This window comes from Euwallacea similis, chromosome 19 (genome assembly GCF_039881205.1).
Source record: "Euwallacea similis isolate ESF13 chromosome 19, ESF131.1, whole genome shotgun sequence".
NCBI lineage: Eukaryota > Metazoa > Arthropoda > Insecta > Coleoptera > Curculionidae > Euwallacea > Euwallacea similis.
The window spans coordinates 2,094,208-2,109,267 of NC_089627.1; the positions used below are offsets into that span (position 1 = coordinate 2,094,208).

A 15,060-nucleotide genomic window follows, 5' to 3' on the forward strand; every position below is an offset into this window, starting at 1 on the left:
GGGTAATTTTCGCACACTATAAAAATTATCGTCAGAAAAAAAAGATGTTTCATTTTCGTTTTCTTAATGAGCAAATCAGATTTTAAATTTCCCTTTGGAGAGCCTGAAAAGGTCCTTGCGCCACATCTGGAAGGTCTATGATTCCGCATTCATTACTCTCCTCTCAACAGGTCCAAGATAAATCCGTTGTAGTTTTTGCGACACTTTATTGAGATTAAAAAACGAAACGATAAATGATATAAATAATCACAAAAACTAAGACATATCACATATATGATGGGTGAAAATATAAATCCGTGTTTTCAGGCAGGTCCAAAAATTCAAGATTTCCCTCTTTAAACCTGCATAACTAGCAGAAATGGAAACCATTGTTGAAGGGAACAATCTTCAATATCTGAAATCCTCTTAAATATGTTATCACTATAAAAATGAGCAGACATTCAAATTGAACCCTTAATAATTGAAAATATTAATTCTCCATTGCTATACTAAATCAATGATACATTTTCTGGATAAATGCGAGACAGTTTCTTGAGCTGCTTACCTGACATAGCAATAACAAATCACAAATCTATAGACGATTAATAAAGTTTAGAAAATGTATTGCATACTTACCACTTAAATATAAATAAATATAAGTCCACAAATTAAAGACTACGAAATATTTACCTAATTGTTAAAAAGTTATTCATATTTCAGCATGTATTTACGAGTGACGTGAAAATACAAAAAGCCCTTAAAAGTAGCCATTACAACGTTACCAATGGGTTATAACAAAGTGAACTACCAAATGGAATGTACTAGAAACTCAATGATTTATTTTGGGTTGAGCAAGCAATGTGCATGTCTTCCATAATTTTTCTGCAAATGGTATCTAGAGGTTGCCACAGAACTGCTGGAAGTGACTACTTCAGATCACCGAAGAAAATTATAGGACTGTTCGCAAATATTGCTTTGATGCAGGTCGAATTGCCGCTTTGATCGGTGATGTAAGAATCCAAACATTTGTCTTCTGACAAATTGGGTCTTAAATTACTCTTGATGGAGCTCAAGAATCTGTGTAGATATACCTGCACAAAGCTTCTCTTCCTACGACACTTCCCGAATCGCTAAACTAAACGCAAATCTAACGTTATGTTAATACTTCAATACCTTTTAAATTTTCACACCCTCTACATGAATTGCGTCTATGTCACTAATACTTTTCACTCTCCTATGCTGCCTTTTTTCTCTATGCAAACTACCCCCCGTAAAGCCCTTGACATCCACGGAAACGTTATCGTTTTCGGAACGAATGCTTTGAACACTCCTTGTTATGTCGTATTCGTCAATTGAGCTGGAAGATAATTACTTGCTGGAGTATGATATAAAAGTGAATTTAACTGTATGGGAACTAACCTGCAGATATACATGTCGTAATCCTCAGACCTCCGTTGGAATACGTTTTTCGGGTGAGCATGAGCAAATGGTTGAGCATATACTGGGGACTCGCCTCCAGATCTTGTCGCCTTGCTAAGGCCGTATTGCAGAGGGGGACTCACTCTACTCACAACAGAGGAGCCCTCCGAACTGGAGGTGGGTGATGTCTTCTCTTTCTCTGCCAAGGCTTTGGGTTTGACAAGACCTAGAGCCCTACTTAAGGAACCCTGCGATAAGACGAAAATAGTTGTACTGTCGAATGGTGTCCATTATCCCATAGGAAGGAAAGCCATTAAGACCACTGGATATTTGACGGAATCACTTTCATTCCCGAAAAGGGTTATAATTCAAATATAACTCGGAAACCCATCCTTGTGCCCCGTACTACAGTTCGCTCTTTTGAGATCATCATCAGCAGAGCTTTGATTTCCACTACAGGAAACAAAAATATGGCTCTCATTCAGATATTACAGCGCCAACAGATAGCAATTATTGATCATGCCATCTATGTGTATGCCTTTTACTCATTTTATCTCACGCCAGAAACCCCGCTGTGTGTCAGTCAAGCACAGTATCTGATTCGACCCCCAACATACACAGATGACGCCACCGATATTTACATCTAATTGCGACACAAAACCTCAGTTGAAGACAGTATTTTCGCTGACTTGGGTGTAAATAAAGGTCATGCTGATATTTTGCTCTTAAAAGAGTGAAACTACAATATAGGGGGATTTTCGCCAAAACAAGGAAAGGCTTAGTTTTCAGTCGGAAGAAAAGAAGTCGGCTATTAGAGCGTTTATAAAACTGTTTACGTTTTGTCCTACAGGGGGAACTAAAATCCGAAAAAATTTGGCAGAACCATGAAATAAACCATTTCTGACCGCCGCAGGACCGTCGCCTTTGTTTAAAAATCGATGTCTGCCTCATCGCATCGCATATGAATCTTAATCATATAAATCTCTTAAAATCATTAGTTGTTTCATCAATACATCGGTCAAAGAAAATATAATATTGTGGAGCTCATAGCTCTCTAAAAGGTCGAAATCGAAAACAGCTCAATTTTCGATAAATAAACCCTTCAACGATCCATTAGCCTGAAAAATTGGCCTTAAATAACTATCGCTTTAATTAAATATCGGCTTACTTATGCAAGAATATATTACTTAAACTCACCCTAATACTGGTTCTTTTGGACTCTGTGGCACCATTGCCAACTTCTCTGCCCAAAGATGGTATCGTTGCGGTCAATCCTCCACAGGATTTAGAAAAGGACCTCCCCAAGGATCCTCCCGGAACTCTCTGTTTCGCCCTTACCCTCACATAGTGCACTAATGTGGATCTAGCGTAACAGTGCGTAAATCAAACAAACATCGAAATAAGCGGTGCGGGACACACAAGCATTCTATGTAATTTTTTCTTCTTGTAGCTCTGCTTACCGGCTTTCGTGGGACAGTACATTAAATAGGACTTACCTCTCATGTTTGCTCTTGTTTATTAGTTGTTAGGAAACAGGTAAATGGCAATTGTTCTACACTAACATCGATTCATGCAAAGAACTTTAACAATAAGAGAACGATTATAACGAAGATACTAAATACCAATCCAGAAGAACAGATGATATTTCAAATACTTTAACGGTTCCAATAAAAAAAGTACATTCAAAATTTTAGGAACAAGAATAAACAGGTGGCAAAGAGATAGAGATTTGGGTAGGATGGATTAAGGATTCGGTGCTCGCTAACATCGATTATGGGGATTGCGGTGCTAAGCAAGAAGCAAAAAATAACATAGAATGGGTGTGTTATGTGTTCCCAGTAAATGTAGTGTGAGACATTGTAGATACATAAATAACCAGGTTTACACGACATGGATTTAAATGGATGTTGCCCCAATAACGAATATTAATTATCTATTTGGATCATCGTACTGTTTATGAATTTCTCATAAATTTCATAACTCTTTCTATCATAAGACAGATTTACCATTTAGGTACCAAAATATCTCAGAACCTGATTTCATATCATCGGCATGGTAAATTTTCATAATATTATAATCTCAAACTATTGTTAATAAACTCCTATCCCTCATCACTTTGCACAATGAATGTACCCCAGCAAATTTTAATTCATGCATCAGGCGGTCATTTGAATTTTGATCGAAATTTCGGCCTAGTACAGACAACATGTCTTCAGTGAAAAGGTAAAACTGAAACGACATTGGTCATTTCATTTCACAACCTTTATTTTTTAACTATAATAATAAATTATGTATCCTTAGTCGATAGCATTATTTTATATTTTGATTCGCTAGTTTAACTTAAGGATAATGTCAGGAACCTAAAGATAAATTCAGGTTCTTACGCGGACATCCAAAATTTATTAACTTAGAGTTTTCAACATTTTTGGAGGTTCGTTGTAAAGTGTGTAACGTACAATGAGCGGTTTCAAAAATTTTGTGTCACCGACAATATATAACATGCTGAGTGCTCTAGATTTCGTGTCACAGCATTTTTCTCAAAATATAGAAAATCGGGTTGAACACAAAAGTCGTAACATGGAGAGAGAGGTATAGGTTGAACATATATTTAAACATATGAGGTGGGTCAAAAACTGCATAAAAATTAACTTATAATTTAAAATGACATTATTAAATAGAAAATTCAAAAATGTGAAAATATACAGATATCTATTTAAAATTAAAAAAAAATTTAAGTTCTAATGTGCTTTTTGAGCCACCGTGTATTTTTAAACATAGTCCCATCCTATACTTCTTCCTCTATTTGGTAACTTTTGAATTGGAACCATTCTTCTCTCTCTCTCTCAGGTTGTGAGATAATTGCTGGCACATGATCTTCTTTTCTTTTCTGTTGTCACCCAAACACAATAATTTATCTACAACCACATCAATTTCGTGAAATTATTGAATCATTCAATCATTGAAATTGATGCGGTCACCCCATCAGTTACAGTTATGGAAGCAATTGGGCTAAATAATGAAAATGAGTACATAAAGTAGATAACTCAAAGTCTGTATCTTGGAAGACATCAAAACGTTATTTCTGGCATTATTGAAAGAATATAAGCAGTTTTGGAGACATCCCTTGTAAACTTGGTTATTGCTAATTTTGCTTTTACGTTACATAACTGCTATTGTTAAAATTTTGTTAAAATGCTGAAAACTCTGTAGCATTGAGGATGAAAAAAGCACTTTACTGTTGAAATTCATTTCAGGGAATACAGAACCGACAGACATTTTAACCGCATTTTCAAGATACCGTATGATTTTTCGTCAAAAGCAACAATTAACTTAATGGTGAATTTATCTATTATGTTTGGAGATGACTCTGGCTGCCTCGGCCTGGAGCTCATCCACTTGGCAGTAGATCACATACCTGGCTGGCAGCACCAGCGCCTCCAGTTCAGCAGTCAGATGGCGACGGATGATATTCTTGCTGGCGGGGATTCCCAAAGCTGTCGCCATGGTATCACCGTTGAAAGATGGCTCGAGAACCACCAGGCCTCCGTGAACTCCACTATCTATTGTAAAGGAAGAAATAGAAATTTGTCTTGTAACAGTCAAAATTTTTGAGTAGAACCTGAATTAACCGTTTATGTACTATATTAACCTTTTAAGTTGTCAGCATATTCTCCTAGATCAATACTCCGCGCCCAGCGAATAAAACGCTGATTGGTCCAAACTAACGGATCTGCGTCCATGTTTTCGCACTGGTGTCGTCTTAAGGCGAGAGCCTAAAAGAACAAATATGAATTTGAGTTTATCGTAGGCACTTCAATGCCTTCAAGAGGACATAGAAAGGGCGAGAAAACCTAAACAAAAGATAACAGAAGCATTAACAAAATACCATTGAAGCAATGATTGTAACCAAAATTCCATTTTTCACCTCGAATATACTAATTATACAGATCAGAGGTCCGGACGTATTTTATCAAGTTAAATTATCTTATTATTTTCAGCAATTAGAGCAAATTTAACTTATTAAAATCGGCTGTGGTATTCTTACAATACTGGGCAGCTTAAAAAAAGGGTGAACTTCTTGAAAACGCCCTCAACCAAATGCAGTAGATTGAAATGTAATCATTTATCAATACATTTTCTTTACCCTCTATGTCCTAGAAAATATATTTTTAAGACATCAATCTGGAACTCTCAGACGAAATCTCATTATTTTATGAGTTTCAAAATCTCTTTAATTTATGAGTTTCGGCAACGGCATTTCGAAGACACAGGTCCCCAAAAGTATTGTTACTTCAAAATTTTTCGTGAGCGGTTTCGATAGAGTTGTAAAACTGAATAAGGAAACGAGATAGGATAATAAGAAAATGGATTATATGATCTATGACAAGATCAATGTAAGGAAAGTTCTAGATGTCAAGACGTTTTGCCCAATGCGATGCAAAGGACCGAATGCAACCAAAGATAATTTGTTCATGTTTGTCCCTTCAAATTGTCCTCTTGAGAAATTCTGCGTTTTTAGGTTGAAATTTTACTAACTTGTCTATCATATTTCATTATCCTCAAGAGGTGTATGCCATGCACTATAGAGGCTTGATGGAATTTTCTAGTCACTCCAAGGTATTTTTCCAGCTCCTTTTTGCTCAAATGCTCCAACATACGTGCATCGACCATATTCGACGCAAAGCTCTCTGAATACTACATAAAATATTAAATTATAAATGTTTTTATTAATTTAACTATACAGTCTAGTGACAGGGTCAGTAGGGCCTTAAACTCCCAACTAACCTGAGACAATCCTAAGTCAGGCAGCCACTCACTAGACACCCATGTATGGCCAAGTTGGGCGATGCACGGATACCTAACCAAAGCAGGATGTCGATGTTCTTCAATGGCCAACCTCAGCTTCTTCCTGTGCATAGGATGAGTGATCCCTAGGCCGCACTCCAGCTCCAAATCACTCAGTTCGAGCAGGACCTGCCCGTTCAAACGACCAATCTATAATGACGTTTTAATAATGTGCAACTCGGATCCTAATACTGCCAATTAGTTAACGCGACAATGGACAATACTCAGATAGTATAGAATGGAACATAATCGGAAATTTTTCTCAGCTAATTTGCGGTGCTAGTGTGCCAGTTAAATTAGAGGCATGAAATTGACGATAGGCTATCGAGGCACCTCAATAACCTCCTCATCAATTTCGAATACTCAGTAATCAACACACCTTTCCACTTTTAATGTTCTCAGCACATCTAGATCCATATTGAGGCATTCCAAGAGCGACTTCTAGCCAGGCTAAGACAGTCGGAGCCCTCCATCGTTCCATGGGAATGGAACTGGCCTCCCTAAGTAGTCGGAGCTTTTCTGCATAGCCCTCTTCGGTTAAGGGTGACCAACTGCGGAAGGGTTCGTATCCTTGCTCACCTAAATTGAAGAGAAATTTTCCAAAATACATGGAACAATTTTCTCAAGGTCTAAATCTTATGTACAAGCCACTTTAACGCAAAAGGAGATTGAGATTCAGAATTACTTGAGCGTTTTCTGTAGTTACTAGAAAATCCTTGCGTTTCTAGGTTTTTCAGCGAAACCCGGAAGCACCAGGGTTTCCCAGGAGGAGAGGGTCAGTCACTTTTGAAGCAATAAGCAAGAAAGTTTAGTGTTCATCTCAGCGTAGATACAAAGTTTTGGAGAATTTTGTTTAAGGCATCAAGGCAACACTTTTGAGAGGAAGGGACAAGTAATCAAAGAGAGTGATAGCCAAGAGCATTAGGTGACCCTCTAAAGTCTAAATTAAATTAAAGAAAGTTCTTACTGGTTTCTTGTAATGAAGAAGTTTTATGCCTATGCCGCGACCTGGCAAAAACTCTAGAAATGCTTCCCCAGGTCCCACCACGTCCGGTAAGTCTGCTGGGTTGTTTGGTTCTTTTGCCCATGGATATTGGTTCTTGGTCTAAGGGAGAACTGAGCTGCTCTACAGATCTAAATAGTAATTTTTATGTAAATCATGTTTATTTTTCAATGACGAAATGGATTTCTCTAATGGTATCACTGCATCTACACCTACAAGTAATTATTAGTATAATTTGCGGCTTTAACCGAAAACCGAAACTGATTCAAAGTTTGAATCCTTCGCTTTGCTTAAAATATTCTCAATTATTAATTGAAAGTATCGTCACGTCAGTTTGGTTTAAGGTTGGCAAATGGGAGTTAGTAAAACACAAACCTTGATAAACTACTTGGATCTACAGATCTTGGAAAATTGTTAGCGTTTAGTGGAGATAATGTCGGACTACAGTCTTTAGTTGACACCGCTGCAAAAATAAGTTATTCAGTTAGTAATACACATTAACATTACCACTATTCAGTATCCATAAATATGGCTTGCATAAGGGAAAACTGTACAATCAAATTACTACTCTTTCCAAATAACAATGCCCCTTGGAAAACTTACATTGATACAGATGAGCAGGAGGGGGAGGTACTGCCGACATCAAAGAAACCGAATCCACATCCCTCACGCTGCTCCCTTCTACTGTTATTGTCGGTGCTCCATCAGTGGTGGAGTCGGATAGGTTCCCCGTTATGGAAGTGGCACCACCGCTTTCCCTATCAGAACTGACCCTGACTCCTGAGTCTGCACTGCAACTTCCTCGATCACCTGATCGAATCAGATAAAGTTAAACCAAGAAAAATTTAAGTAATAAATACCTGGTAATAATCCAAGGTGTCCAGATAGCAGCCCGCCGGAACCCGGAGTTAAAGCTCCTCCATTGATGCTGTGGCGGGGCAAGGAAGCCAGAGATTCTTGGTCGGAAAGACAGCCCCCTGCTGCCAGTTGCCTTCGAGCCTACAGCAAGTAATAGCTATTTACCTAACAGATTCAGAAAGTGATACTTTACTTCACGTTGATTGCAGTTGACTAACCAACGGGAGATGGAGTGCGGTAAAGACACTTTTGCATATCTTAGATTAAATATTTTCTCTACGAGCGCATGACATTAAGTTTACTGTCTTCAGAAGTTCAATTAAATACGAGTAGTGATTAAAAAGTTCCGGGACTAATCCTTAAAAACTTTATTTAAAAATTTTGTTTCACTTCGTGGATGGAATTCGTAATATACCACATCCTTCTTGTCGAGAAAAACAGTGAACATGATTAAAACATTGATTCTCAAATACCTATTGCAACATTTGAAGTTTCGTTAAAATGTTTACCCATTTTAACACAAAACTTGACACAAACACGTTACTCTTCATTTAAATTCATTTTGCAAAATATCGAAAAATCGCCAAACACGCAAAATTCGTTCTATAAAAATTTCGCGAAAACGAGAAAAATTGAGCATCGGAAAAAACAGTAGTGTTTGGGCTGAGCCACGGTAAACAATGCTGCTCGCCGCTCTGCGTTTCATTGCGACGTTGCCCCATAATTCAAAAAATCGTTGAACTTTTTGATCTCCCCTCGTATTAGCGAGGGATAAAATGTTTCATGTACACGTGCGATAACAGTACAATTACATTACTCGAATAGTAAGAAACATGTTACGAATGAGACGAAAGTTTGTGACCGAGTCGTAGGCGAGTTCAATAATTTCGAGAACCGAAGTAACATGTCTTACTTTCAAATTTAACTATTGCCAGAAAAAGCTGATGAGTCCTGAAATAGTACCTCAGTTAGCTGCTCCTGCGCTTGCTGCAGTTGCAACTCTTTGGCGTTCAGCTGAGCAGCCAGAGACAGGCTTCGTTCAGCCTCATCTCTAGCGTGCCTCAGCAAGCTCCATCTCTCCCTCTCCCTTTCCTCCCTTTCTGTGGACAGTTGTTGCAGAGAAGTTTCATCTCTTACCCTCTGTGTAACCCATGCATAAATCGTCAAAGGGAAAATCATTAGGTTCTATAAATACCTGTCCATATGTTCTAATAAAGTCTCTCAGCTCTCTTTCTTTGTCTTCCAAAGTCGAAAAGAGCTGCTTCATTTGATTCAGGAGGTCGAATTTTTCGGCTTTCAGCCGCCGCTTGTCGGCCTTCAGGGCTGAAACGAATGTTCTATTTCAGATGCTTTATGTAAAATGAGAGGAAGCAGGGGGCTTGATGAAAGGATAATATTTTTCATGTCTCATCGAGTTAATTAAAAATGAATTCTCGAGTTAGTTTCCGCTCATAAAATCACGAACATTTCCTTTAAATAAAATTACGTTCGTCTAGGAAAAATTAATTAATTAGTAGCTCTTTGGAGTGTTGAGAGGTGTTTCTACCGGTTGTACTGGTTTATAATGGAACGTGGGGACTGAGTTTATATTATGACAATTTCAGGAAAGTTACAGAAGATCATTGCCATGGATATAATGATAATGGCATCCACACACACCAAGTGAATTAAGCCATTGTTAATTCCCGAAAAGAACGACTACGTCCAGGGGCAGAGCAGACGGTCTAAAATCTTCAGGTGTCTAATAGTACAATGTTTTCTGAATAATAGAAATGCCGCAAATTTTAAAATTGGCCCATCATTGAATGGTTCGCAAAGTGTTAAATCTTCTACATCTATTCGTTCCTTTCATTACCTGTTTATGATGCATTACCATCTGAAACGATCAGGGTATCTCATTACCGGTAAAGGCATTGACTGTTGGGGTAATTTCTGCCCAACTTTACATTGATCTTTTCTCTTTTAATTAAATTCTTAATTTTTTTTACATTAATTGTAAAATTTTAATTGGATTATCACGCTATCCACTCTTTAATTATTTGATTGATATTGAATTGATTACTTGGCGCACTGCCGTACGTGTCTACTTGACGATGTAAACTTCTCTTTTGCAAAGAGCTGCAAGGCATTGGGTCCTTTGAAGGTCGCTTTGGGTTCTTGTGAGAGTGAAATTGCTTTAGCAAGCAATATCTATAAATGGCAACGACTCGGAGAGATTCCATACTGTAGGTCATTTTTACTTTATGATGAAGCTAATGAGAATTTAAAATGACTTAGCTGCTGAAATTAAACTTACTAGTCAGAGCTTCTTTGGCAAGTTGCAACTCCATCTCCAATGCATACTCTCCAGGATCTGCGCTTTCTCCTTCTGCAGGAGGTTTTCTCTCATTCAGTATACCACTGGCTCCGGTAACCACCAGCCTGCGTAAACGCGTGACCTCTGCTTGCAATCTGTAAAATGAAAAATATAAACGAGAAATAAGATTTCAGAAGATTCTATTGACTTACTTGTCATTTTCCTGCCGAAGTCTGCGAATAACTGAAGCGGATTTAGGTAAATTGGAGGGTGAAGGAAGCAATGCCAATAAGTCTTCAGGATTTCCTCCGTCTGAGCTTCGTGCTGAACGAGGAGACGAAGAATCTAAAAGATGTGTTAACCCAGTTTCAATATAAATAGAAGAATTATTCACGTAGTAGTTGTCTGCTCCGAAACCCGTACATTTTTCTAGCATTAAATATTAAGATCGAATACTATAAAATGGAATGTCTAGGGCTGACGGGCACCCAAATAAGAGAAGACCAGAGACAAGAAGAATATTAATAATTCTACGTTCGCTCCATATTTCTAGTTTACATCCAGGAAATGATGTTTCTGAAGTGAAATTCAATTCAATTTAAGAAATCTTCATTAATTACGGCCTTATGGATAAAACTGGTAGATGTATTACAGAGACGGACTGAGTGGCTGCCTCGACGGGTTGATTCCCAAAGTGCAGGCATATCAAAAACGAAGGAATAAGGGCGAGCACAAGCAGTTAAAAAGAAACCAATAAGGAGGTGCTCTTGCTCTAAATAGGGTTTTAGTAACAATTTTAGGAAAGTGCATCAAATAAAGCTTGTTTGTAAGTTTGCCTACTTTCTCTTAAAATTAAATACAAAACACAAACTTACAAAAAGTTCAAAAGGACCGGGGACTCTTCTACCCGAGTTTTCAGTATGGTATAGGGCTGTAAACTTTTATTGCAATTTGATGTTCCTACACATAACACAATATTGAACGCTTGATCTTTGAAATTTGAAATAATGAAGGTTCCATTATATTAAAAAATTGCAATTTTTACCTTCGGAGATTATTATGTAAAATGTAGTAAACATAATGAAGGCAAACTAACGCAGACAAATTCAATCATCCCAACGCATATTTCATGCATATCACGAATGCATCTGAAATCCAATATCTACTAAAACAACGTTGCAATCAGGGGCGGCGCTAAATTTGATCATTGCACCAAAAAGTGTAACGACTGCTAAGAAATAAATTGCAATATTAGACTAAAGAGCGGAGAAATTTCCATATCGACAGAAAATCATGAAATGGAATGCCAATTTTGCATGCCTCTAGTTAAATGTGGTGATCGAATTCCTTTTCTGTCCTTGCAAGAACAAACGCCATCGGGAAAATCTCAGTTCCTGTGCTTGCAGGAATAAATAAAATCGGATAAATTTCAGTTCACACATGATACGCAAATGATGGAAAATGCACAAATTTCTTACCCATATCTGGTTGAGTACTGCATCCCGGTTTAGGAGACTCTGAACGTTGGTTTTCTGGCGAAGATCGACTGTCTTTAACAGGACTGGCACTCTCTAATATTGTCATGTTCCCTTTTAAATCAGCTTTATCGGCAGTCTCCAGGAGTTCGCACTTAACTGGGTCAGACCTCGTTTTCTGGACGTCTCGCTGAAAAATAGGGCCAATTTTTATTTATTAGGGCGCATCTATCAACCCCCCGATAACCCCAAGCGATGGATTCAAACTAACCTTACAAACGTCCTCATTAGATTCCAACGAGCTGGTATTATTCAACGACCTACTTCTCTTTGATTCAATGGAACTATTATTGTTAGCCTTAAAACCGTCCTCTTTCCTAATATCACCGTTTCGCAATTTACAACTGTCAGTTTCACTTTTAGTTTGTGGTTCTTTGTTCTCGTCACGATTAATTGTCGTTTGCGCGCTGGATTTCAATAGATCATGCTGCGCCACTGGCGAGGGTGACACAGGGGCGGCGACGTCGGAAAGTTTCAGTTCGTGGGCGTTGCAAGCGGGGCTCGGAAAAGGGACCGGGGTCGAGCTGGGGTAGTCGGATTCTATCCGGGCGGTTAGGGAAGAAGAATGTTCTTCTACCATTCTGCGAAGCTTTGCCTAAATAACACCGAAGTGGAACCGTTAGTAATGTGTCCTGAAACTAAACTAAGGGATAAGCCATTCCGCACAGTCAGTCATTTTTCACAAGCTTAACCTAGTGGTTGTCTCCCTATGAAGAAAGATACAGACATTCAAGGAAATAGTGTAGAAAATCGTGGATTTTTGGCTCTATAAATGTATGAAACCGCGGAGATGATTTTTCGTTTTTGGAACAGGTTCTGGCACAGAATAGGACTGAACCTGTGATTTTTAGTGCTCTACTGAGTTCTCCTAAATTGACGCTTTAAAATTCGAGGTTCGGAACCTTTAATTGGAGATTTGGAACTTCCATTAGCAATGAAGGTTTTAATAATTAAAATCATTAGAATTTCCTCCCCGTTGAGGCGGTAGATCGTCTAATGCGAATTGATTACGTGTAGTCTATGACTTCGATTAGACGTAGTTTCTGGATTAGGGTGTGACTTACTACTGGATCTACAATTAGACTACGTTTACTCAAGAGACTATCAGTAGTTTAATCAAAAAATCTTGTGTAGTCCTTTTTTCGTACGCTAAATTGCCAATTTTACTTGCACATTCAGGTAAAGTGACAATGCCGTCTATTTCCTGCGATGGTTTTAGTAACTGAAATTACTAGAGTTTCCTTTCCATTTGGTTCCCTTTATGTACATTGAAGATCCCATGTTGCTTCTTCACATACATGTCGGCGCCATCATAAATTTAGCGAATACCCCTAAATAGACAGGCAGACAGACTCTTTGTATTGGTAGGACCCTACGTAATCGATCGGGGTTCTGGTTTTCTCGCTATTCTGTCGACCAAAAACATTCATTATCATTCTTTATGGCATGACTTCCAGGAACCCCGGGAATAAGGGACACACTTGTTTTTAACATGCAAGGAGGGCAAAACGGGGCCAGCGGACCAAAAAATGAAAATTCAGGAAGGGAGAACAGCAATTATCGAGAGTTGAGATTGAGAGGTCTGGCCCCGGATTGTCATGTCTCTCATCCTTTGATTCGATTAACATATGGTCTACCTTTGGTGAAAGAGGTCATTGGCATAAGACATTTATCACCTTATACGGTAGTCAGTAAATATTCGTGTAAATATAAATTAGTGTAATCTTAGTGCCATTCGTTCTTAGTAATAAGTTAGTGGTATTAAGTGACTTTTTCTAGTGTTTAATTTGCGACTCATGGCTTCTGAAAGCAACTCGCCTTCGGGTTATCCGACATACATGTGAGCTTTCATAAAGAAAGCCATATGGGGTTACTTATCAACCTATTCAATGTAAATGCAAAAACCATGTTGTCCCATAATATTGTAACCTATCCTTGGACATGTGCGGAATGTCACAGGCACCTACTGGTGCCCCATTGTAAATTAGAAATGGACTAAACTTGTACTAGTCAAAATAGATCATTCGTGGTAAAAGATAAAGGTCTGTTTACCATCTCGCCTAAAAACATATGGAGGTGCGAATAAGATGATTAAGGGATGTAAGTGTGGGAAGAATGTGGGAAGTATGGTGACAGGCTTTTGGAAAAAAAGCAGATGCACCTGGGGTGACTCTCACGCATTAAAAAGGGATTCATTCGATTCCCGATTCTAGAGAAATAAAGAAGTACCGCCTAAACTTGTGTTTTTGTTTCTCTACGAGTTAGGGAACTTCTGACATACATATATGGAATACTTCGCATATTCCTTCCCATTGAGGCGGCCGATCCGCTATTGTGATTTGAAGATCTAATATAGTTTGTTCCTAGACTCCATTAGAGTTATCTAACCCATTTCATTTTAATTTTTCAAATTCGATGGTCGACTCCTCGAAAATTTGTAGACCAATTAACTTTAAAAGATAATTATTATATATATATATTATATTAATATTATATTAATATTAATTATATTAAAATTAAGTTGGCCGTTTCGATATGTTATTGAAGATACATTTACATGAAGGTCTCACAAGTATACTTTCGAGTTTCTCGACCCTCGATCCTCAAGCTGAATTGGATTCGGGATGGAAATGGAATAGAAACTAGTCGGCGATTTAAAGAGAAAACAGCATATCGGAAAATTCGTAATTTTCCCGGGTGAGTTTAAAGATGGAGAGGCACCCACTTTAGTCATTTTTCGACCTGACCTGTTATAAACTCTTATGAAATGAATTATCCCACGAAGACACACATATTTCCGATCAAACCTAAGATCTAAAACAGACCGTAAATAGCTACGCAAATCTACATATACCTTCGTGACAAAATACCAAACTTTTCTTCCGGGACTCTAAATTTTTGATACGAGGCATAGAGCCAAAAATGCGATTGACCCACATTTGAGGGCAATTGAATTTCTATTTTATGTCCGCTAGAAGCAATTTTTTGTTTGTGTACCTATAGTTTGTCATTGATTTGCCATTTAACTGTTGATTTTCGTTCTAATAGTGCCCATATTAGATTGAATACGGATAACTTCAGGCACGTCTTGTAACTCTTAGAATTCCGAGCGAATCAACTGGGGT

General features: G+C 38.1%; 1 protein-coding gene across 5 annotated transcripts in view; it reads right to left on the reverse strand.

The window, feature by feature from the left end:
• Positions 1-199: 199 nt before the first annotated feature.
• Liprin-gamma (liprin protein kazrin) overlaps positions 200-15,060 on the reverse strand; it is a 36,118-nt gene continuing 21,257 nt past the window's right edge. For 4 of the 5 annotated variants that reach the window (XM_066399465.1, XM_066399464.1, XM_066399466.1 and 1 more), the window contains 18 exons: positions 12,147-12,530; positions 11,879-12,065; positions 10,613-10,745; positions 10,401-10,555; positions 9,300-9,427; positions 9,068-9,244; positions 8,107-8,245; positions 7,850-8,056; positions 7,622-7,709; positions 7,211-7,377; positions 6,623-6,822; positions 6,184-6,393; positions 5,935-6,093; positions 5,048-5,171; positions 4,814-4,958; positions 2,596-2,761; positions 1,399-1,646; positions 200-1,336 (listed from right to left, as the gene is read on the reverse strand). In XM_066399465.1, coding sequence (XP_066255562.1) covers positions 1,156-1,336; positions 1,399-1,646; positions 2,596-2,761; positions 4,814-4,958; positions 5,048-5,171; positions 5,935-6,093; positions 6,184-6,393; positions 6,623-6,822; positions 7,211-7,377; positions 7,622-7,709; positions 7,850-8,056; positions 8,107-8,245; positions 9,068-9,244; positions 9,300-9,427; positions 10,401-10,555; positions 10,613-10,745; positions 11,879-12,065; positions 12,147-12,530 — 3,198 coding nt within the window. In that variant the 3' untranslated portion in view covers positions 200-1,155. The remainder of the gene's footprint in view (positions 1,337-1,398; positions 1,647-2,595; positions 2,762-4,813; positions 4,959-5,047; positions 5,172-5,934; positions 6,094-6,183; positions 6,394-6,622; positions 6,823-7,210; positions 7,378-7,621; positions 7,710-7,849; positions 8,057-8,106; positions 8,246-9,067; positions 9,245-9,299; positions 9,428-10,400; positions 10,556-10,612; positions 10,746-11,878; positions 12,066-12,146; positions 12,531-15,060) is intronic. The other variant, XM_066399468.1, reaches the window with a different exon arrangement.